Source organism: Lepus europaeus, chromosome X (assembly GCF_033115175.1).
Source record: "Lepus europaeus isolate LE1 chromosome X, mLepTim1.pri, whole genome shotgun sequence".
In the NCBI taxonomy this organism is placed as follows: domain Eukaryota; kingdom Metazoa; phylum Chordata; class Mammalia; order Lagomorpha; family Leporidae; genus Lepus; species Lepus europaeus.
The window spans coordinates 101,937,287-101,959,552 of NC_084850.1; the positions used below are offsets into that span (position 1 = coordinate 101,937,287).

General features: G+C 54.4%; 2 protein-coding genes across 3 annotated transcripts in view; one reads left to right on the forward strand and one right to left on the reverse strand.

Moving 5' to 3' along the window:
• SYN1 (synapsin I) overlaps positions 1–22,265 on the forward strand; it is a 59,349-nt gene extending 37,084 nt beyond the window's left edge. Inside the window, exons 6-13 of one of the 2 annotated variants that reach the window (XM_062183219.1) lie at positions 16,666–16,728; positions 17,471–17,613; positions 17,712–17,786; positions 17,881–17,983; positions 18,879–19,046; positions 19,407–19,494; positions 19,602–20,193; positions 21,186–22,265. In XM_062183219.1, the coding sequence (XP_062039203.1) occupies positions 16,666–16,728; positions 17,471–17,613; positions 17,712–17,786; positions 17,881–17,983; positions 18,879–19,046; positions 19,407–19,494; positions 19,602–20,193; positions 21,186–21,321 (1,368 nt within the window). In that variant the 3' untranslated portion in view covers positions 21,322–22,265. The remainder of the gene's footprint in view (positions 1–16,665; positions 16,729–17,470; positions 17,614–17,711; positions 17,787–17,880; positions 17,984–18,878; positions 19,047–19,406; positions 19,495–19,601; positions 20,194–21,185) is intronic. The other variant, XM_062183220.1, reaches the window with a different exon arrangement.
• Positions 7,863–12,435, reverse strand: TIMP1 (TIMP metallopeptidase inhibitor 1). Its single transcript, XM_062184175.1, has 6 exons — positions 12,327–12,435; positions 11,304–11,432; positions 10,036–10,115; positions 9,347–9,473; positions 8,952–9,076; positions 7,863–8,135 (listed from the first exon to the last, which is right to left on the reverse strand). Exons 2-6 carry the CDS (start codon positions 11,422–11,424, stop codon positions 7,965–7,967), a joined length of 624 nt encoding a protein of 207 aa, XP_062040159.1. The 5' UTR covers positions 11,425–11,432; positions 12,327–12,435; the 3' UTR covers positions 7,863–7,964.
• Position 22,266: the final 1 nt, after the last annotated feature.

Here is a 22,266-nt window from a genome sequence, read left to right on the forward strand (position 1 = left end):
AAATGCCCTCAACAGCCAAGGCTCAGCCAAAGCCAGGAGAGGGGAACTCAAGATCTCCTATGTAGGTGGCAGGGGCCCAAGTACTTGAGCCATCACCTGCTGCCTCCCAGGATCTGCATTAGCAGGAAGCTGGAATCAGGAGTCAGAGCTGGGACTTGAACCCATGTACTCTGCTATGGACAAACTCTCACCCCAAGGGGCACTCTTTTATAACAACCTGCTCTCCCAGGCTCATGCAAGAACTATCTAATCTCCTTCCAAAAGATCACACCCCCAGAGTCATAGCTACCTTCCACTAGGCCTCACCTCAGAAAAATTTAACCACCTGAACATGTTAACCTTTGAGGGACACACTCAAGCCATATCCAAGCCATAGTAAGTTCATCTTCTTCCTTATGGGTAACCCATTCCCACCCACTGATCTAGACTACCACTTCTGTCATATGTAAATGCCATATGTACATGGGGCAAGTTCTGAATTCTGTTCTATTCTATTGATCACTTTTTCTACACCTGTGCCAACGCCACACTGTCTTAATAATTACATTCGTGCATTGATTTCTGCTATCTGGTAGGTTACTCACAGCTCCTGGCTGTTCTGTAGCTGTGTAAAAGCTATTTTTTAAATCAAGGGCTGAAAGAACAGGTGTTCTAAGACTGGCAAGAAGGCAGAGTGAATGGGGGGTAATGGAGATAGGGCAGCAGAGGCACTGGACTCCCCGCTGGCCAGCCTTCCACCCACTTTGTCCTTGTCCCCTACCCTGCTGTGCAGCATGGAGGGACAAAAACTAGCCTTGGATGAGCAGAAGTCTTTCCATCCTTTTTTTTTAAGATTTATTTATTTATTTGAAAGTCAGAGTTACACAGAGAGAGGAGAGGCAGAGAGAGAGAGATCTTCCATCTGATGGTTCACTCCCCAATTGGCTGCAATGGCTGGAGCTGCGCTGATCTGAAACCAGGAGCCAGGAGCTTCTTCTGGGTCTCCCACATGGGTGCAGGGGCCCAAGCACTTGGGCCATCCTCCACTGCTTTCCCAGGCCATAGTAGACACCTGGATCGGAAGTGGAACAGCCGGGTCTTGAACTGACGCCCATATGGGATGCTGGCACTTCAGGCCAGGGCTTTAACCCACTGTGCCACAGCGCCGGCCCCAAGCAGAAGTCTTTCCATCCTATATTTGAAGTTGTGATGGCAAAGTTGCTTAGCCTCCATCTTGTGGGAAAAACATGTTGGGACTCAGGCCCATGCAGCTTGTGGGCTACCAGCAGTCCTCTGAGGACTGCTTAGCACAAAAGTGTCTGAAAAGTCTCCTGGTGGTCTGTCCACATCAGCCTGGCCCTGCAGATCTAGGGAGGGGGCTGCAGGGGGCAATACGGAGTTCCCCTCCCTTGCCACCTGCGTTCAAGCGACTTATGGGGCAGCAGATATTTATGGAGGGCTCATGGCATGACATGTGGAGCTCAACCTCAAGGCTCCTGCACCCCCACTGCCTTGGACTGAAGAAGGAAAGGGTGCTTTGAGGGGAGAATCATCAGCGACATGGATGTGGGAATTGTGTGAAGAGAGAGGGGAGGCGTGAGCGAGGAGTGGAGGAAGCGTCAGGGAAGACGTGTCACTAGGATGAGGACTTTCTTGGGGGGGGCTAATTTTACTATGATCTAACAAGTTTACAAAAGGGTACAGCTCATTGAATTTTCCAAAGGGCACACACTCCTGTCACCTGCAACAGATTGAGAAAAAGAGACTGATCGGGACTCCCATATATTTAAAAGTTGACGGTTTGAGGTGGCGGAGAGCCAGGTGGATGGGCAAAGGGAGGTGTGCAAGTCTGAGGAAGGTGGGGAGTGACCAGTTCCCTGGGGCCGAGCTGAAGTCTGGATCCAAGACAGGAGGCTGTCCCACGTGAAGATTCAATAGCAGCCATCAGGCCACCTGGGAAGGAAGCCAGGTTCATGCCTTCGTGTTCTTGCCAATGCTCCGAGAAGTATGGGTCATTTTGTAGACCCTGTGCAAGGTTGGCGTTGAGATGAGTGGCTCTGTGGGAGGCAGGCACGGGGTGGATGAGGCGTATCACTCCTTCGGGCAGTGGGGCCAGGGCCCAGGGACACTGAGCACGGAGCAAAATGAGCGAGGCAACAGCGCGGAGTTGGCGGGGGTCGGGGCAGGGAGCCTGAGCAAGAGCAGGGGGTGGGAGGACGGAGCTTGGGGAAGGGGTAGGGACAGGAAATAGGGAACAAGGAAAGAGAGCAGGGACTAGGAAGAGGAGATAGGGCACAGCAAAGGGGAGCAGGGAGCAGAGGGGGCAGGGGCGAGTTGGAGCCTGGGGACCGCTCAGGGCCCGGTGCTGTCCTTTCCTGTTCCAATTCAGGAAGCCCTATCTGTGCTCCTTCCAAGAATATACCCCTGCATCTCGTGAAGTGGAGCGTCCCATCCTTCAAAGAGCCTGCCAGGGAGGCCAAGGCCAGGCCTTCAGGGCCATTAAAATGCAAACAGCTGTCTTTTGGCTGGGACATGCCGTAATCGCTAAGTGGCTGGTTGAGGGCAGAATATGCTGTGGTGGGCTGAAATCAGGAGCACAGTGTCCTGCGCTGGGGGAGGGGAGGGGGTGTGGCGGGACTCGGATGAGAGGAGGCCCTGGGGCTGCAGACACTGTGCCAGGGATGCTACACTCGGAGGCCTGAGGCTGAGCAGCTCACACAGGGTGGGGACAGCTTGGATGCCTGCTGTGAGGAATTGCCAAAGGGGAGCCTCCCCTTGTGCATGTCAGCACACTTGCACTTGGTGAGTGTATGGACACCTAAGGGTGTTGTTGCTCCTTACTCTCAGGTACTGCTAATGAACCAGATATCCAGGGCCCTATTAGGAACCTTGAGGAGAGTCTTGAAGGGGCGAAAGGAAGAGGGACATGGTCTGGGGAGCATTGGTGAAGCGATGGGCTGGGGTCTTGGTATGACTTCAGGAGTTTTTGGGTCTCAGTGCTTCCAGCCAGAGCAGAGTTGGGTACAGCGTGGATATCCCTGCCCATACGAATGAGACTCTTCCATTCTGCTCTTTCAAGAGCTCGTACCTCTGGCCTTCTACTGGAGCAGGACTGTGGGAGTTGGGGGACTTATCTGGACCTCTACCCGCTTCTTAGACTTTCAACCAGTCTTCTCCAAACTCGTTTCACCCCCCACCCCCACCCCGCCGACAGCCAGAGAGAACTTTGTACCCTAATCCATTCCTTTCTCAGAGGGCTCTACAGGGTAACTGTGGATGATCCTCAGATTTCACCATTACTGGCATAGGAGTGTCCAGAGCTGGATGGTGAGATGTGTCAGTCACTATTAATAAAAACAAAGGGCTACTGTTATGCAAATCAACCTTTCCACCTGTCATTAGCTGGAAGAGAAGGATGATTCATCACATGGGGTAATCGCTTGGGAGCTGTTCTAGCTGGCAGGGGGATTTTCCAACTGTAAATATCTAAGGATGCAGAAATGTGTCAGTGGAGTTCAATCAATAGAGAATACATGGGTGTATGGTTTCTATGAATGGAAAGATTTCTGAACAGGCTTTAAGTGAGGTATATGGATATCAAGGGTAAGTATTTCTGAATGGCAAGATTTGACAAGGGGGCTCGTCAGTGTCATTCCTAATGGACAGTGGGTGCGTGCCCATATACCATCTTTTTTTAAGATGTATTTTTTTAAAAGATTTATTTATTTATTTGAAAGTCAGAGTTACACAGAGAGAAAAAGGAGAGGCAGAGAGAGAGAGAGAGAGGTCTTCCATCTGATGGTTCACTCCCCAGTTGGCTGCAACAGCCGAAGCTGTGCCGATCTGAAGCCAGGAGCCAGGAGCTTCCTCCAGGTCTCCCATGTAGGTGCAGGGGCCCAAGCACTTGGGCCATCTTCCACTGCTTTCTCAGGCCATAGAAGAGAGCTGGATCAGAAGTGGAGCAGCTGGGTCTCAAACCAGCACCCATATGGGATGTCGGCACTGCAGGCAGTGGCTTTACCTGCTACGCCACAGCGCCAGCCCCCCACATGCCATCTTGATGTATGAATGGGAGGTTTTCAATGAGAATTCTATCATGGAAAACTTTATGATTAGAGAGATTTGTCAACTGGGGGTATATCAATGGATGGGGAGTTATGAAGAGAGATTTTGTTGCTGGGCTCCATCAGCAGGCAATAGATTGCTGCTGTGTGTTTGTGAATGGAGAAATTTGTCGCTGGGAGTGATGCATGGGGAGATGGTGCTGGAATATTTATGAATAAGATGTTTCTTAGCGAGGCAGTTCTGAAAAAGAGGATTTGTCACAGTGGGGAGAGAGGACCTATCAAAGGAAGGACTTGCCAAGGGCTTGGGATGCGGCATGTGTAGTCGTGGCAACAGTAGATTTCCAAAGGCAAGGATTAGTCCCCAGTGAGGACTTCATGGGGGGGAATGTTATCATGGGGGCGGGGGTTCCCTCGGAAGCCTTTGTCAGTGCAGAGATTGACACACTCTAAAGCAGTGTACATGCTTCCCACTACCAAGAAAAACATCACAAGTGAGTTTATTAAGTATTTGTAACAGCCCTATAGAGCAGCTCAGCCCTGGCAGAGATGATCATGTTCATCTTAAACTAACGTTTCGAAGGGCTGCCTAGGAAACCCACGCTCCATATTGGAATGCCTGGTTCCAGTCTTGGATCCTCTTTTTCCCATCCAACTTCCTGCTAATGCATACCCTCTGAAGGCAATGTAAGATAGCCCACGAACCTGGGTTCCTGGTCCTTGCAGGAGACCAGGATGGAGTTCCTGGCTCCTGACTTTGGCCTGGCCCAGCCCCAGCTGTTGCGGCCATTTGGGGAATGAACGAGTAAATGGAAGATCTCTCTCTCTCTCTGTCTCTTTCTGTGTCTCTCAAATAATGTGAAAATAGATAATTTTTTTCAATCAAAAATACATTTTGTAGAAAAACGAGGTTTCCAGGCTGCATCAAATTATTGCTCATAAGATACAATATGTACAGTATTATGTTTTATGCTTAATATCAAATATTATTTGAAATATTGTAAATAGTCATGAGTGGTAAGAGTATCACTACTAAAGTTATAAATTAAAATTATTTTGCCATAACTACTACTTGGAAGTTTCCATGTACAACCTTATTTAATGTGTACATTGTGCTTATGCGTTAGGCATATTTTAAAAATATATATTATTTATTCATTTATTTGAGAGACACAGAGAGCTCCCATCTACTGGTTCACTGAGCAATATTTCTAACAGGTACTGAATTCCTAGACAGGCAGTGTGGTGTGCTGGTTAAGACCATGAGCTCTGGAGCCAGGTCATGTGCATTCAAATCCTGGCCCTGCCATGTCCTAGCTGTGTGTCCTGGGGAAGTCATAGCACCTTTCTGCACCTCGGCTCCTGCACGGGAATGAAAAGCACACTAACTTACGGGGCCGGTGCTTGGCCTGGTTGTGAAAACGCCGGTTGAGTTGCCTGCATCCCATACTGACTGCCTGAGTTCGAGTCTCAGGACTGGCTCCTGACTCCAGCTTCCTGCTAATGCAGACTGTGGGAAGCAGTGGTGATGGCTCAGGTGGTTGGGTTTCTGCCACCTGGGTGGCATACCTGGATTGAGTCCTGGCTCCAGATTGCTCAGGAAGTTATTGTTATGAGAGTCTCGTGTGTTCTCACCTGAGAAATGCCCATGGGCCAGCCAGCCTAGAAATCCTCCAACCTCAGCAACCTTCTGAAGGATTCTGCAGGGGGGCTATGATGCCTACTTTTAAAAAAAGATTTATTTATTTGAAAGTCAGAGTTACACAGAGAGAGAAGAAGAGGCAGAGAGAGAAAGAGAGAGAGGTCTTCCATCCAATGGCCCATTCCTTCATTGGCCGCAATGGCTGGAGCTGCGCTGATCCGAAGCCAGGAGCCAGGATCTTCCTCTGGGTCTCCCATGTGGGTGCAGGGGCCCAAGGAGTTGGGCCATCTTCTGCTGCTTTCCCAGGCCATAGCAGAGAGCTGGGTCAGAAGTGAGCAGCCAGGACTAGAACCAGCGCCCATATGGGATGCTGGTGCTTCAGGCCAGGGTGTTAACCCGCTGCGCCACAGCGCCAGCCCCCAGATGCCCATTTTTTAGGAAGAAGGACTGAAGCTCAGTTGAGAGAAGGGCCAGTCCCCAGGCTACTCACTGAGCTGCACACCTCGTGCAGCTGTGATGCCCACATGCTTGCTCTCAGCTGTCACTGACTCTCTCCCAGAGGTTCATACACAGATCCACTGAATGCTGGGGTTAGGGGATGCTCAGTTTACTCCCCCTAATGGATTTTCTAGAAGAATGATAAGCGGACACAGTGATCCCAGGGCTACAGAACCTGCCAGGAGCTCATGCCAAGGCCCTAGGGGAAGTAGCCTTCTGCACGCCGTTGTGGACTCTATGTACCTTGACGAATTGGTCGGCTCCATCCATGCTGCACTGGCTGCTGTTGGTTCAGGGACCTCCCAAAGGGTGCACATGCTGGCCAGAGAATGGTCTGCATGCTGAATTCCCTGCCACCTCCCAGTTCAACTTCCTCCCAGGGCTCAGATGAGCTGAGGGCTCAGCAAATGGGCCCTGAAGGCAGAAAAGAGCTTAAGAGTGCAGGGAGTGGATACTGGGGTTGGGGGAACTGTCAGGAGCTTCCAGAGGCTCACAAGCAGCTGAGGACCTAGTGACAGAGTCACCAGAGCCAAAGCAGAGCCTGGCCCCTCCCCTACACTTGCACAAATCAGCAAAGGCCGCCATTTGCACTTTTTGGTGGACAGGGTCCAGACCGTCCTAGATATAACCAAGGTGCCAGTGGTAACATAGAAACTGCTGCCACGGTGGGCCTGGCCTGTTCAAGCAGATCACTACTGCATACTCATCTCCCATCTGGATCTGGGACATATCTTGGGCCCTGGGAGAATCTCTCAGGCATGCAAAGGGCTTTGAGACAGGACCATAGAGGCTCCAGAGCCCATGCTTGGTGACCTAGAATGCTCCAGAGGACACCTGGATTCATATTGGTAGTAGTCTGATGGGGAAGAATTGTGGTCCTTTTCTTCACCAAAGATTGGGACCTTTTAGAAGCAGATTTGGGTCAACAGGACACTTGAGTGTTCCACTGAATGTTTGCATTCACCTGGAACTCTGATCCCCACCTGTGTCTGGACTTTGGAGTATCCCAAGCAGGTGTCAGGGGCTGGAAAGGGGCCAGAGGGCCCCAGGCCCAACTTTAAGCATAGGGAGAGCCAGGAGTGCTGGGAGGGTCTCGGGTTTTGTGAAGGAAGACGAGCCAGAAAGCTGAGGGTTTGGTGCAGAGATCTCAGTTTGGGTGAGGCACCAGCTGGGTAAGAAGGGAACCTGCTGCTTAGACCTCATGATGAACCCTAGCGGAATTTCAGTGCTGTCCATCTTCCCTTCAAGACTGGTCAGAGGAGTGAGGGGAGCAAGGAGAGGGGAGAGGGGACAAGGGGAGAGCTCGGGGGTTTTGAGATCACACCTCTCTCCATCTTACCTGTCCTGTGTCCCCACACAAGCCCTCCTAAGGAGTCATCCACAGGCCAGAGCCAGGGCTCGAATCCCTGGCTCGGTTATTTTGGGGATTTGGGGATCCTCTGAAGGTTTCCCCTTTGGCTTGAGTCAGATTTCCAGTACAAAACTCAAGGGTGATGACAGGAACACTCATAGTTGGGCAGATCCCCAGTGCTAATGCCAAGCTTGAGAGTTAAAAGCACCACATCACATTTTAGGTAAAAGATAAAAAAAAAAAAACCCAGCACCTAGTATCCATCACTGCCCTCAGCACAGATCCCAGAGTGCTCCCACCAGGTCATCAGCAACACGGAAACAGTGTCTGCAGGGTGGTAGTTCTTTATTTCATTGTCTGGGACAAAGAAAGATGGGGGTAGGAGGGAGGCAAACATGGCGCAGGCTTCGGCTTCCAACAGGAGCAGCCTTCAGTCTTTCCGGGGCCGCAGGGACTGCCAGACGCACAGTCCAGGATCCCGTGGCAGGCAGGCGAGGTGGCGGCTCTGGAAGCCCTTGTCAGAGCCTAGGAGGAGCTGGTCTGTCCACAAGCAATGAGTGTCACTCTCCAGATGGCAGGGGATAGATGAACAGGCAAACACCTGCAGGAGAGGTAGGAGGACACAGCTGGGAGGGCTGCCCTCCTCCACCTACCTCCCCTACCAAGACGCTTTCCCTCCTCAACTTGCGACACGGAGCAGTTAGGGGGACTTGGTGTCACCCCACCTGGGTTCAGACCCAACAAGAGCCCCTCTCTCGCTGGGAAATAGTAAACCAGAGAAAGGACCCGCATCCTGGAATGGTGGTTGGGGAACGGTCGCTGGAGGTCAGTCTGGCAGGTCTCCTGGGGGAGCATGCTACAGGACATCTGGAAGTCGTGGGGTAATGGAGCGTGGGAAAGTAGAGCATAGCAGTAGCTAGTGGGCCTCTGAGGCAGTCCCTGGGGTCAGATGGCCTCAGGGCCATCAGGGAACGGTCTGGGGGCTGCCAGAGGTTCACTGACGTCTGCGACAGTCAGAGCTACACTGAAACAATCAGAGTTGCTGAGCGAGAGTCAATGGCTTTGGGCACCAGCACTTTAGTCTCTTGCAGAACATTCTAGGGAAGGAAAAATTGAAAAATAAATAAAAACAAAAGAAAAACCAAGGCCAAGGGGGTCAGAAGCAGTGGGACTACAGGATAGTCACAAGGGGGAGTTAGAGGGACAGGTCTGAGAACAGGCAGTCCCAGTGTCAGACACAGCACCAGAATTGCGAAGGGAGCAATCCTAGGGCTTGGGGACTAGCCAGAGAGATCAGGGACAGCCCTTGTGTGTGGGGAGCATGCCCTGGAACCAGGAACAGCCAGAGGGATTCAGAAGCAAGCCCAGAGCTTGAGGAAAGAGCCCCAGGAGTGGAGGGCAGAACCCAGGCACTCACTGTGCACATGTCACAGCCGGCAGCGTAGGTCTTGGTGAAGCCCGAACGTTGAGAGGAGCTCAGACTGTTCCAGGGAACCACGAAACTGCAAGTCGTGATGTGCAAGAGCCCGTTCCGCAGTTGTCCTAGGTGAAGGGGAAATCAACAGGCAGGATGGTTTCCTTTTTTTTTTTTTTCTTGATTGATTGTCCGGGCGGGGGAGAGGGGTGGGTGTGGAGAGTGCCTGATTGGAGTTCTTAGCCTACAGATCCCCCACTGGGCAAAGTCCCTGCCTTCTGATAGGCTGGGATTGGCAGCTCTCATTTCAACCGGGAGGAGCCCCTTCTGAGCCTCGCCCCGGTGTCTGAGGGACGGGCAGGGCAGGCGTGGCCCAGGGTGAGGGGAGGGGGCCTCACCAGCGATGAGAAACTCCTCGCTGCGGTTCTGGGATCTGTGGGAGTACCCGCAGACACTTTCCATGGCGGGGGTGTAGACAAACCGGATATCCGTGGCATGCCCCAAGGCGTCAAATCCTTTGAACATCTGTTGACAGATGAGGGGAAGAGTTGTTTACCGACATCATCCTCCCACTCCACCTTCTTCCCTGAAGTCATACAAGTATAGCATCCTGAAATCACCGCTGACCTCCTTCCTAACCTGTGGCCAGGGCTTCCATTTTTTTTTTTTAACTTACTTACTTGAGAGGGACACGGAGAGAGAGGGAGGGAGGAAGGGAGGGAGGGAGAGAGAGAGAGAGAGAGAGAGAGAGAGAGAGAGAGAGAGAGACCTCCCATCCATTGATTAACTCCTCAAATGTCTTGCAGCAGCTGGGGCTGGGCACGGACTGGGGTCAGGAACCGGAAAGTCCATCCAGGTCTCCCACAGGGGTGGCAGGGGCCCAACTACTTGAGTCATCACTGCTTCCTGCCAGGATCCGCATTGGCAGGAAGCTGGAATCAGGAGTTGGAGCTGGGAACTGAACCCAGGCACTCTGATGTCTTAACTTACAGACGTCTTAACTGCTAGGCTAAATGTCTGCTCCCAGAGGCCTCTATTTTGACCAGGAAGAAGGTGTTAGGGATGCTGGAGAAGGGCAGGGGAGTACCTTGGTCATCTTGATTTCATAACGCTGGTACAAGGTAGTTTGATTGACTTCTGGAGCCCCCACAAACTTGGCCCTGATGACTGCAGGAGAGGAGGGGAAAGATGAGTCAGAGGGACTGCAAAAGCCAATAAAAATAAAGTGATCATCCTACTAATCCCAGGCAAGCGCATACATAAATAGGGATTACTGGATCCCAGATGGCACACTAAGCGATTGACACATTTGTGAATTGATTCATCTATATATCGACTGACTCCTCTTTCCCAGGCACTGCTTGAACCTTTTTCATTTGTTCATTTGCCCACTGACTCAACAAATATTTCAGAGCATCTACTATGTGCCAAGCACTGTTGTGGGTGTTAAGGACCCAACAGGAAACAAAACACAGATTTCCCTTTCCTTGTGGAGTTCACATTCTAGCCAGGAGGAGACTGACTAAAGACAAAGATGAGCACAGGGAAATGTTGGATGATACTTGATGTAGTGCGGAATTACAAAGCTCGGTAAGGGGGTAACCATGATTCTTTGCTTGGCCAAGCTTCAGTCAAGCTCCTGAACCTTCTCCTAGGCCCATCTGTGCACTTACTTGCAAAACCCAGTTTTAGCAAAGAACCCTGCTACGTCCGTTTATCACAAGAATCCCCCACCCTCATCTACTCAGCCTCATTATCTGATGGGGTTCTTCATTCCCCACCCCCTCACCCCCAGGTGACGTCTCATCACCCTGGCCTACCTTCTGCAAATATCCTTTAGCCACAGTCCCCCCCCCCCACCTTACCCCACATGTTTCCTCTGTCCACTGACCCCTGCCCTGTTCCTGGCTACAGATTCCTTCTCGCCCATGTGGTATTTGGAGTTGAGCCCAAGCTCTCTTCCTCCCTGCAAAATCCCATTGGCATGGGTCCTCTTCCTGCACCTATAGGGATGGTCCTGAATAAAGTATGCCTTACGGAGCTTCACCAAGCATCCTTGAATAAGTCTGTCTTTAACAGGGCGTCTAGAGTACTAGAGGGGCAGGAGTTAAAGTTTTAAGCACGATGGCCAGGGAAGGCCAGGGTGACACTTGACACAGCTGCCCATGTGTACGCGGAGACAAGGTTACCAAGCAGAGGGTGCAGCTCGCACAAAGGCCCTGAGGAGGGCTTGAGCCTGGGGTATCCCTGAGGGTGCGGAGTCAGGGCAGTGGCAGGTGCAACTGCTCTAGAGGCAGGCGCCAACAAGAGGGAAAGCAAAGCATGGGATTGCGGGCACAGCGGGTCCTGACTCACCAAGGTCGGCGTTGCAGAAGGCCGTCTGCGGGTGAGGTGGGACGCAGGTGCAGGCTCTGCTGGGGGCTACCAGCCACAGCAGCAGCAGCATGCTGGAGGCCAGGGCTGCCAAGGGGGCCATGGTGGATTCTGCACGAGAGTACGGGTGTCAGGCAGCCTTCCCGCCCATGCTGCCCCAGGCTGGTCTGCAGGCGGATGAGGGGGCTGCATGGGGGCTTGAGGAGTTGGGAATCTTGGGATTTGTAGGAGGAGGGGTGGGATTGCAGAGGCGTTCAGGGGTTCAGAGAGTTGGGAGAGTTGAGGAGTTTGTGGCGTTGGAGTGGCTTAGGGCACTGAGTCAGGTGGGGGATTGTAGGGTCTTGCATTTTGTGAATAAGGAGGGGCCTCAGAAAATCTGGAGGGAAAGGGAGTTGGGGTGGGGGCCAGAGGAGTCTGGGAGTTTCAGAACTGTATATTAAGTGATGAAGGGCGTGGGGGATTTCGGAAGGTTGAGAAATTTGGAAGAAGTTAGGGGTTTAGGCAGTTGTGTGAGTTTGGGAGCTCAAGGTGTTGGGGGGATTGGGTGCCTAAGGCGATGGGGCTACTTTAGGGATTTGAGGACAGAGGAAGTGTTGAGGTTTAGGGAGTTGAGGATTAAGGAATTCGGAGACTGGGCTAGGGGAGTTTAGGGAGCTGTGAAGTGGGGGCTGGGCTGCAGATTGAGAGGGTTAATGAGGGGCTTGGGGGCGTTGGAAGGTTGAGAGGCATTTTGGTATTAGGGGGTCATGGGTTTGGGGGCAATGGGGATGGATGCCAGGGATTTGAGGGGGGTTGCTGTGTCAGGGCCGGCAGCACTTCCAGCCCCCTCCCCGCTTGCCCTTGACCGGTCCAGGGTCCTGGTACCCGAAGGCCAGGCTGAGCAGCAGCAGCAGCAGAAGAATCTGGCACGGAACGGACAGGCCTGCTCGCCGGCGCACAAACTCCAGACCAGCAGCCCCAGCCCTGCCGGCAGCCCAGGCCTCCGCCCCAGCCTCACCCGCTTACCTCTAGCGTCTGTCCGGGTGCCGGAGCAGCGGCGGCGATGGCGGCAGCACGGCCTGAGCAGTAGAGGATAAATGTCCACGCGAGGGGCGGGGTTGGCGCAGAAACCACAGGCCTCCAGGCTTCCTGGATGCATTACTCATCCGCCCGCCGTCAGCGCAGAAGTCTAGGGGCGGGCCGAGGGCTGCCCAAACGAGAGACACCCTCCTTCCCCTCCCCTCCCCCAGCTCCACGTCGGGCACATTCCTTCCAAGAGAGCTCGGCGGCAGGATCCCCCTAACCCCACCCCCCCATTAGTCCTCGAAAGTCTCCCACGGCTCTGCAACCGCCCACATCCGCCAAACTCCCCAAGGCTGAAGCCTGAATGTAGTCCATGCCTTCGATCTTCCTTGTGCATCTGCTGTGTACCAGCACATGAAAATCCCAGCCTGGTGGAGGGGGGGAGCAGAAACAGTGTGGACGGATTAGGCCGATGAATGGGGAAAAAGTCAAGATGAAGACAGGCTGAGGCATGGGAGACATTACATGATTTAACACAAGATCACAGTTGATAAATGGCCCAACTGAGGCTTGAACCCAGGCAGCCTGGAGCCACAACCTGGGTCTGAACCCTTCTCAAAGAATCACAGGCATATGGTCAGCATTTATACAGCACCAACTGTGTACCAGGAACTCAGCACAATTGATTTCATTTAAAGCTCACAATTAGCCTCTGAGGTGGACACCAGGACTTGTCCCATTTTACAGATGAGAAAATAGGAGGCCAAGAGGGAGTGAAAAACTTTCCCAGGATCACAAGGCATGGCCAGGGTTTGAACCTCGGCTAATTGGTGCCAGGTGGGGCCCCGTGTTGGCAGGCAGGGAATGGTACCGGTGGATTAGTGAGCATTGGCAGGGGGGTTGGATGGTGGTGAAAGAAGCTAGTGAGTCAGTAGAAAATCCATCCAAACCCATCCCCACCCCATCCTGCCCTACCCCTTCCCCACCAGCCGGCCCACGCTCCTGTTGGCGGGGAGGGGGGGGGGGTGAGGCAATCACTGCCCACCGGTTTCCTGATGATGCTGGCATCTTCCGTGGGGTCCTGAAGAGGCTTCCAAGGGCTGATTAACCTCCTTGGTTAATTCAGGGAGGACAGAGCAATAAAAATCATGACGATAGGGATAACGGCAGCCTCTTATTGAGCGCTACTGTGTACTGAGTGCATTGGTCTTTGTGTAAATTATCTCATTCCCTCTCCGTTACTCCCTTGCTACTTAAGCTTGATTAACTCAGAGAGGTTCGCTCAATAACAACAGCATGGTAAAATTGCAAAAGGAGTGCTTCCTGCACATCAAACATGGGTGTAAAGTCACTCTGCTCGTGCCTTGTCCCTGATGAGCTCCTGGCTCATCAGTGTTCGTGATCAAAGGCCACAATATGGACAATGACAGTACCTAGCAGTCTTTGAGGGTGCAGGCTGCTTGCTAAGCACTTCCCACCAAGTAACTAATCCATCCCTCTCCTTGCAGCACCCCTATGAGTTAGACACAAGCTCATTTTCTCAGCAGGCACATAAAGAAACTGAGCCACACAAGGGTCATGTGACTTGCCCAGGAATGCGAGTTCAAAGGGTTCCGTTGGAGGGACCAAAAAAGGGAAGAAGGGAAGTAAACCAAAAGTATGTGGAAGCCGGGTAGCCGGGTTGTGAAAGTGGGGGAGTGAGAGTGAATGAGACGGGGGTGGGGGGGGTGGGGGGGGCCGCTGAGTAACTCGCCCGCAGGACAGGGAGGGAAGTGAAGGCAGGGAAAGTCCTCTCTTGACCCCTGTGCCCCACGCTGACCCCAGCTCTGATGCCAGCACTTTGAAACCTGAGCCAGCATTATTTTTAATAACATTTATTTATTTATTTGAAAGTCAGATTTACACAGTGAGAGAGGGACAGGCAGAGAAAGAGAGAGAGAGAGAGAGAGAGAGAGAGAGAGAGAGAGAGAGAGAGATATCTTCCATCCACTGGTTCACTGCCTAGATGGCCACAATGGCTGGATCTGTGCCGATCCGAAGGCAGGAGCCAGGAGCTTCTTCAGGGTCTCCCATGCAAGTGCAGAGGTCCAAGGACTTGGGCCATCTTCTACTGCTTCCCCAGGCTGTAGCAGAGAGCTGGATCAGAAGTGGAACAGCTGGGACTCGAACCAGCACCCATATGGGATGCTGGCATTGCAGGCGGCGGCTTTACCCGCTACACCACAGCGCTGGCCCCCTGAGTCAGCAGTCTTGCCAGGGAAGGGTTGTGTGGATCCAGGTTCTTGTGCAGGTTTGGAACCAGGGGCAGGGGGCGGTGGGGAGAGGGGCTTCACGGAGGGGTGTCGGGTGTGTGACCGTGTGGGACACCCGATGGGTGTGAGGTCCAGCTGAAGTGTGCTGAGCAGACACCTGAGGATCCTCCCAACATACCATGTGCTGGGGCCTGACTGTGCCCTTTGTACAGATCGGGAAACTGAGGCCCAGAGAGGAGATCAGTGATCGGCCTGGAATGCACAGGGCTTTGCAAAGAAGAGAAGTTGAGATGCTGATCTAGAGTCCTATAGGCCATCCCAGGGTCCAGAGCTCCCAACAGGCACCCATGTGTAGACACACACAGCACATATAGCATTGTGTTCAGGCTCAGGTTCAGAAAAAGCCAGGACACTTTCTGAAAAGAGAGCCCTAGAGACCTCAGATGGTAGGGGATGGGCATGTGGGCACAGCTCTCTGGCATCTTGCTGCCTCTGGGCGCTGCCTGGACCCATGGGTGCTACACTTTGGGGATGTGGCTGAGCACCCTGTACCACTTCACATGTTTTGTGTGCTGCTTCTGGGAGGTGTGTCTCGACGTCTGTGAAGTGGGTCTGGGTTCATACACAGTTGTGAGTGTGCTGTTCACTCTGTAGTGTGGTGCCCAGCTGGGACGTCACACACATGCCTTGGCATCATGGCCCTGGCACATTGCCTGGAGGATCTCTGTCAGTCCCCCTATCCGGACACTGGGCCTCTCAGCTCCCCCGAATGACGCCAGTCATTTAGGAAATGAGGAAGGCGGCGGGGGAGGAGCAGAGGGAGGCGAGACCTGAAGGTCCATCGGTCACCCTGAGTGTGCGGGCTTCCTGTGCCTGTCGGGAACTGGGAGCCGCCACCGCCCCAGCAGCCCCTCCGGGAACGCCATCCCTCTACTCTGTCAGCATGGGGGAGGGCCCTGCGCTTGCATACGTGCTGGCGGGGAGGGGCCTATGGTCATCCGGCTCAGTTCTCTCTACCCCCACCCTCCGGGTGCAGAGAGAATTCAAAAAAATTCCTTTCCCCCTGAAGCTGTGGGTGTCCACAAGTGCTGTATATTCCAGAGTTGCGGGTATCTCCCGTGGTGTGTATGCCTTTCTGTGCCGCATGTGGTGCGTGTCTAACCATGCTCCCAGGAGTGTGCTATGGGTCTCAGTGGTTGTGTGAATGTGGAGAGGTGCACGCCCCTCTGTTAAGTCGTGTAGATGCTTTCAGTTGCTGGGCACATGCCTAGGAGTTGCACGTGCGCCCGTGAATGTTGAGCAGGTGCCCGGTTGTGTTGAGTGTGCCCGCTCGAGTTGTGTGTGCCTCTGTATCATATGGGTAATCCTTTGTGTGCTGTGTGTCTGGCCAGTGTGTGGGTTTGAGCAAGGGGAGGGAGCCTGTGTGTGTGTGTGTGTGTAGGGGGTGCCCCCAAGGGCTGACTATGTAAAGGTGTCAGAAGCATGTAGCCCAGGAGTGCTGGCCACTGTGCCATGCTCTTGAGACCTGGCAGGCTAAGCAACAGTGTGGACTGGGGTGCAATCCCCAGAGCTCAGGGCACTTTCAGCTGGCATTGCTGGTCAGCCCCCCAACGTGCCTGGGCATCTCTCGGTTCTGTTGTGTAGATCTGAGTTCTGAGGGTTTGTGTGTGTATCCAAAGGATGTGGGGTGGGGGGAGAGGCTTTCTACAAGTTTAGGCTGAGAGGCTAGTTGCTATATGCTCAACACATACACACACACACATACACACAAACCTACCTCCCTATCATCTATTCACTGTATAAAGAAACTTAATCTTTTCTGGAAAAATCCTCCACCCATATCCCATGTCTCTGCTGGGGAAAGCAGAGGCAGGAAGTCTGGGACTTGGGGGAGTAGAGGGAGGGACAGGCAGGCAGGGCTCTGGGTTCGAGTTTGAGCTTGGACCTGCTGAAGCCAGCACACTCAGGGTGACTGATGGACCTTTGGGTCTTCCCCTCCCTCTGCTACTCCCCCCGCCTTCCCCATTTCCTAAATGACTGTCATCTGTCTCCTGCCCTGACCACACGTCCTCTGCCTTTGCTCCCACCAGCTCAGCAGCACAACGTATCCGGTGGTTGTGAAGATGGGGCATGCGCACTCCGGCATGGGCAAGGTGAGTTCCCGGCTGTGGAAGTGTGTGCATATGTGCACGTGCACATAGTGCATGGGCCTGGCACTGCGTGTATGCAGGCAGATGTGGGTATATTCAGCACACACCAGTAACACTGTACAATTGTGTGTCCTGCGTGTCTCCGTCTGCTGGGACTTGGATTTTCTTGACATTCAACTGTTTTGTCTGCCCTTTTTCCTGTGGTGTGTTCAGCCGATGTTGTATCCTGTCATTTTGCCAGTGTGCCCAGCCTCGGGTGTGTGTGTGTGTGTGTGTGTGTAGAGGCTCTCGAGGTCCTGTATGCTTTGCCAGCCCAGCCGACTGTGTCTCTGTGCATATGTGGAAAGCAGACTTGCTATGTGTTAGCCCGAGTGTGTCCAAGCTTCTGTTTGTAGAGTGTGTGTGCAGCTGATTCTGTGTCTGGGTGCCCCTAGGCACGTACTGTATATACAGGCAACTTTTTTCACAGATTTATTGAGACCTTATTCACACGCCATACAACTTACCCATTTAAATCGGAAAATGACATTAGTAGTCTCAGAGTCGTAGGCACACAACTTCGGGTCCGCTCAGACATGTGTAAAATGGGAGAGCCACAGTTCTGCTTGCTTCAGTGCCTTGGCGTGCCCGCTTAATTTCTGTGTACTCACCTCACTTGGGTCATGTGTGCACACCCCCCAAGGCCCCCACTCCCCACTGCTTTCCTGCCCGGACCACGCCCTGAAGTCTGCCTCCATGCTCACAGGTCAAAGTGGACAATCAGCATGACTTCCAGGACATCGCAAGCGTTGTGGCGCTGACCAAGACATATGCCACTGCCGAGCCCTTCATCGACGCCAAATACGATGTGCGTGTCCAGAAAATCGGGCAGAACTACAAGGCCTACATGTGAGTAGAGAAGCCAGGACCTGGACCAGGTCCCCTGCACTGCCCTGTGTGGCCCAGTCCCCCTGAGCCTCTCTCTTTCTCTCCCTTTGTCCCCCCAGGAGAACGTCGGTGTCAGGGAACTGGAAGACCAACACTGGCTCTGCGATGCTTGAGCAGATCGCCATGTCTGACAGGTGGGTGGCCTGAACTCAAGGTGCAGAGAGTGGCAGTGTGGCTGCTTAGGTAAGGCACTAACAGGCTCCTCCCCTGCCCTTTTCTTCTTGACAGGTACAAGCTCTGGGTGGATACATGCTCGGAGATTTTTGGGGGACTGGACATCTGTGCAGTGGAAGCGTTGCATGGCAAGGACGGAAGGGACCACATCATTGAGGTGGGAGCACCCACGGGTCAGCGGGGCATAGAGGAAGGAACAGGTGCCTGCCAGGAACACTCCAAACTGTGAAGCGCTCTGTGGTTCGGAGGTCCTCTGTGAATGGCAATGCACTGAATAAACTGTAAAGTGCCTTGCATATTGGGATATCTCTGGCAAATGGCAAAACGTGTATTGGGATATCCCTGGCAAATGGCAAAACAGTTAGTAAACTCTAAAGTGCTTGGGGGACTTGGGCATCTGTGGCAAATGGCAAGCATTTGTTAAACTAGAAAGTGTTCTGTGAATTGAGACATTGTTGCAAATGGCAAAGCACTCGGTAACCTTTAAAGTGATCTGTGAACCCGGCCAATGGCAACACGCTTTGTCAAAGGACAGAACCTAGCCAACCAGGAAGCAGTGACTGGGAACCATTTTCTGCGGAGGACCAGACTGGGCATATTTTAGGCTCTGTAGGTCATACATACTCAACTTGGCAAAAGCAGTCATGGATGATAGATCACAAAAATCATTGTGGCTGTGTTCTAGTCAAACTTTCCTTATGGATACAGAATGTAAATTTCGGATCGTTTTCACATATCATGCAATCTTCTGATTTTTTTTTCAATTATTAAAAAAAAAATCACCCATTCTTAGTTCATGGGCCATACAAAAAGCGGTGGTGGGCTAGATATGGCGTGCGCCTGCTCATTTGGTCGGCCATGCTTGGGAGTGCCTCCCCAGTGCCTTGTAAAGCCAAGCTTTGTCACAGTACGCGATGAGTGAGTGCGTCTTAGAACCAAAGCTCGCTTCCTCACCGTCGCCATGCCTGGTGCCAGCTGAAAGCGTTGTTACTATGGCTTCCTGTGTACTTCCTGCCTCTACCCTCACCGCATCCCTCTCCCGTCTCCCCCAGGTGGTGGGCTCCTCCATGCCGCTCATTGGGGACCACCAGGATGAAGACAAGCAGCTCATCGTAGAGCTCGTGGTGAACAAGATGGCTCAGGCCTTGCCCCGGCAGCGGCAGCAGCAGCAGCAGCAGCAGCAGCGGGATGCCTCACCTGGCAGGGGCTCCCACAGCCAGGTCAGGCCCCTGGCGCTGAGCTAGTGGGGGGGAGGCCAGGCCTGGGGCATGCGGTTTCCTTGAACCCATCATCCACAGGCTAACAACATCACCTTTATGCACAGGAGGTGGCGATTGCCAATTGCTAAAAAAAAATGACACATAACTGCTCCCCTGATTGCCCTGAGTGCCTCCTGACCCCCGACTGAGGAGTGGGAGAGTCACCCATCCCATAACTCCCCACCCCCGCCCAGCATCCCTTCAGCTAGGCCACAAGTGGGCAACACCCAGCACACAGGGAACCTGTGTCCCTCTGATTGGTTGATGCTCTGCTGGCTCGGAACTATTTTTAACCTCTCCTGCTCCACTCCTCTGCCGCAGACTCCCTCCCCAGGGGCCCTGCCCTTGGGTCGCCAGACCTCCCAGCAGCCTGCGGGCCCCCCAGCTCAGCAGCGACCTCCACCACAGGGTGAGTATGGGGCCAGCTTTTTCAGCTCTGACCGCTCAGCAGGCCGCCCCACCCCGCCCCTCCACTTGCTTATTCTCACATGTGCACTCTCTCTTTCTGTCCTCTAGGTGGCCCTCCACAGCCTGGCCCAGGCCCCCAGCGCCAGGGACCCCCGTTGCAGCAGCGCCCACCCCCACAGGGCCAGCAGCATCTTTCAGGCCTTGGACCCCCAGCCGGCAGCCCCCTGCCACAGCGCCTACCGAGTCCCACATCGGCGCCCCAGCAGCCTGTATCCCAGGCTGCACCTCTGACCCAGGGTCAAGGTCGCCAATCCCGGCCAGTGGCGGGAGGCCCAGGAGCGCCTCCAGCTGCTCGTCCGCCTGCCTCCCCATCTCCCCAGCGCCAGGCGGGTCCCCCACAGGCGACCCGCCAGACGTCTGTCTCTGGTCCAGCTCCACCAAAGGCCTCAGGGGCCCCACCGGGTGGGCAGCAGCGCCAGGGCCCTCCGCAGAAACCCCCAGGCCCTGCTGGCCCCACACGCCAGGCCAGCCAGGCAGGTCCTGGGCCCCGCACTGGGCCACCCACCACGCAGCAGCCTCGGCCCAGCGGCCCAGGCCCTGCTGGACGTCCTGCCAAGCCACAGCTGGCCCAGAAACCCAGCCAGGACGTGCCGCCACCCGCCACCGCCGCTGCCGGGGGACCCCCGCACCCCCAGCTCAAGTAAGGGGACCCCTACGGAGGCCTCACCTCGCTGCTCACAGAGCGGGCTCTGACCCCGCCACAGCAGCCCGAGCGCCCGGGCTTTACAGACCCAGGCCCTATTCGGGGATCCCATGAACTCTCTCTCCAGCCTGAGCCAAACCCCTCCCCAAAGCGTTCGCCCCTCCCCTCTGTCCCAGTTCCTCTGGCCTCCATCCCCGGGGATTTCGTGCCAGGATCCCAGAGAAACCACTTTGGGTTCAGATTTCTCCTGAACAGGGCTGGGAAGAGTCCTCTCCAGCAGGCCCTCTGGGCCTGTCCAGTGGCCCTGCCCACTCACCTTCAGCGCTAGAGCCCAGTCCACCCCATTCACTCTCCTCCTCCCAGCTGCTCCCCAAACCCCACTCCAGGCCCGATTCCTAAACCCCGTTTCATTCTGCTCTTCCCAACAGTCTAGGCTCCTTTCTGGTCCATCCCCCAATCCTGCAGTCTCCTCCCAAGTCATCCCAACAACGTCTCTACCTTTGCCCCACCCCCACCTCCACCCCCAGCTGAAATCCTGCCCCTCCCAACTGCTCTGCTCTCCCTCACACTGACTTGCCCCCTGCCAGCCTGTGCTCCCAGAATTCTCACATTCAGCTTGGAGACCTCCCTCCCCACCCCCACCCCCAGCCCCCAGGGCCTTCCCCTTTCCATCAGACCAGCCTAGAATTTGGGAATTCAGCTCAGGCCTCTTCCCATGAATGCCACATTTTTTCACCTTGGACCTAAGTCCCCCCAGCCTGTCCCAGAGCCCTGTCCCGACCCAGGACGCCACCCACTTGGGAGTGCTCCCAGCCTTGAGAATCCATCAGGGTCCAGGCCCATGGTGGTGGGTGGGAAGGTCACAGGCACAGCCCCAGGATCAGAGGGGCAGGGCTGGGGCCGGGCCTGGGGTAACATTGTGTTTCTCTCCCTTCCTCCCCTTCCTCTTCCCCCCTTCCTCCCACGCCTCCCACCTTGTCTCTCTCTAGCAAATCCCAGTCTCTGACCAATGCCTTCAACCTTCCAGAGCCAGCCCCGCCCAGGCCCAGCCTTAGCCAGGACGAGGTGAAAGCTGAGACCATCCGCAGCCTGAGGAAGTCTTTCGCCAGCCTCTTCTCCGACTGACACCCCACCCTGAGAACCCCCAAATCCCTGGGCAACCTTTCTCTGGGCCCTGAATCCATTTCTCACTTTTGGAGTCTCCAGATCCCTTGAGAACCCCCTTCTGCTGGTTCTCCCGGACCCCACTTCTCATTCTTCAAGATGCTCACGTCCCTTGAGAAACCCCATGCCTGGTCCTACACCTCATTCTCCCATCTGCAAGTTCCAGGTCCTTTTAGAACCCCACTCCTGCTCTCTCCGCCAGGTTGGTGTTAGAACCTCCAAGTTCCCAAAGGCCTCCTCTGCTGGTCTCCCCAGAGGGCGTTTCCCTTCCTGGAAGCCCCCAAACACCAGGCCACTCGTTTCCGGCTCAGACACCACTTGAGCCTCCTCCGGAGCCCTGAAATTCCTGGAAAACCCCACTCCTGGTCCCACATCTCCCCAGCACAAGAAACCCCTACCTTTGAGCCCCTTTCCACGGAGCTCCTCTCTCTCTCTCTCTCTGGAGATCCACACCTTCGAACACCACCCACCTCCCGGCGCCATAAGGATTTCCCTGCGCCCACTCCTCCAAGTCCATTCAGCACTTTGGGAGCTCCTCCCACTTCCAGGACCCTTCGGTTCCCCCAGGGACTCCCTCCCCAGATTCCTGCCTCTGACAGCTGTCTTTAAATATGCAAACTCCACCCATCCTCTCAGAATCCTTTGCACACGGAAGGCCAGCGGTCTCCCACTTCCCCACCTCTGCCGTGACGTCTGTGTCTGTGACTGGTGTGGCCTCCTCTGGTGCCGTGCTTGGCATATGTGGTCCTCGTTCATCGTGCCGCCTGTGGTGACGCGTGCAGTGACGCTGTTTGTGTGGTCCGCACCTCCCCCTCCCACCTCCGCTCCTTGCCTGGACTCACCCCATCCCTCAGCGGCTCTGAACCCCAAGAGAAGAGTCGGGAAGCTAAATAAACAAGCAAAGGC

Coding starts and splice junctions, on each gene's coding strand:
- TIMP1 (XM_062184175.1), bottom strand. CDS start 11,424: ATGGCCCCCTTGGCAGCCCTGGCCTCCAGCATGCTGCTGCTGCTGTGG. Junction 10,116..11,303: donor CTTCTGCAACGCCGACCTTG/GTGAGTCAGGAC, acceptor CCTCTCCTGCAG/TCATCAGGGCCAAGTTTGTG. Junction 9,077..9,346: donor CGAGGAGTTTCTCATCGCTG/GTGAGGCCCCCT, acceptor CCCTTCACCTAG/GACAACTGCGGAACGGGCTC.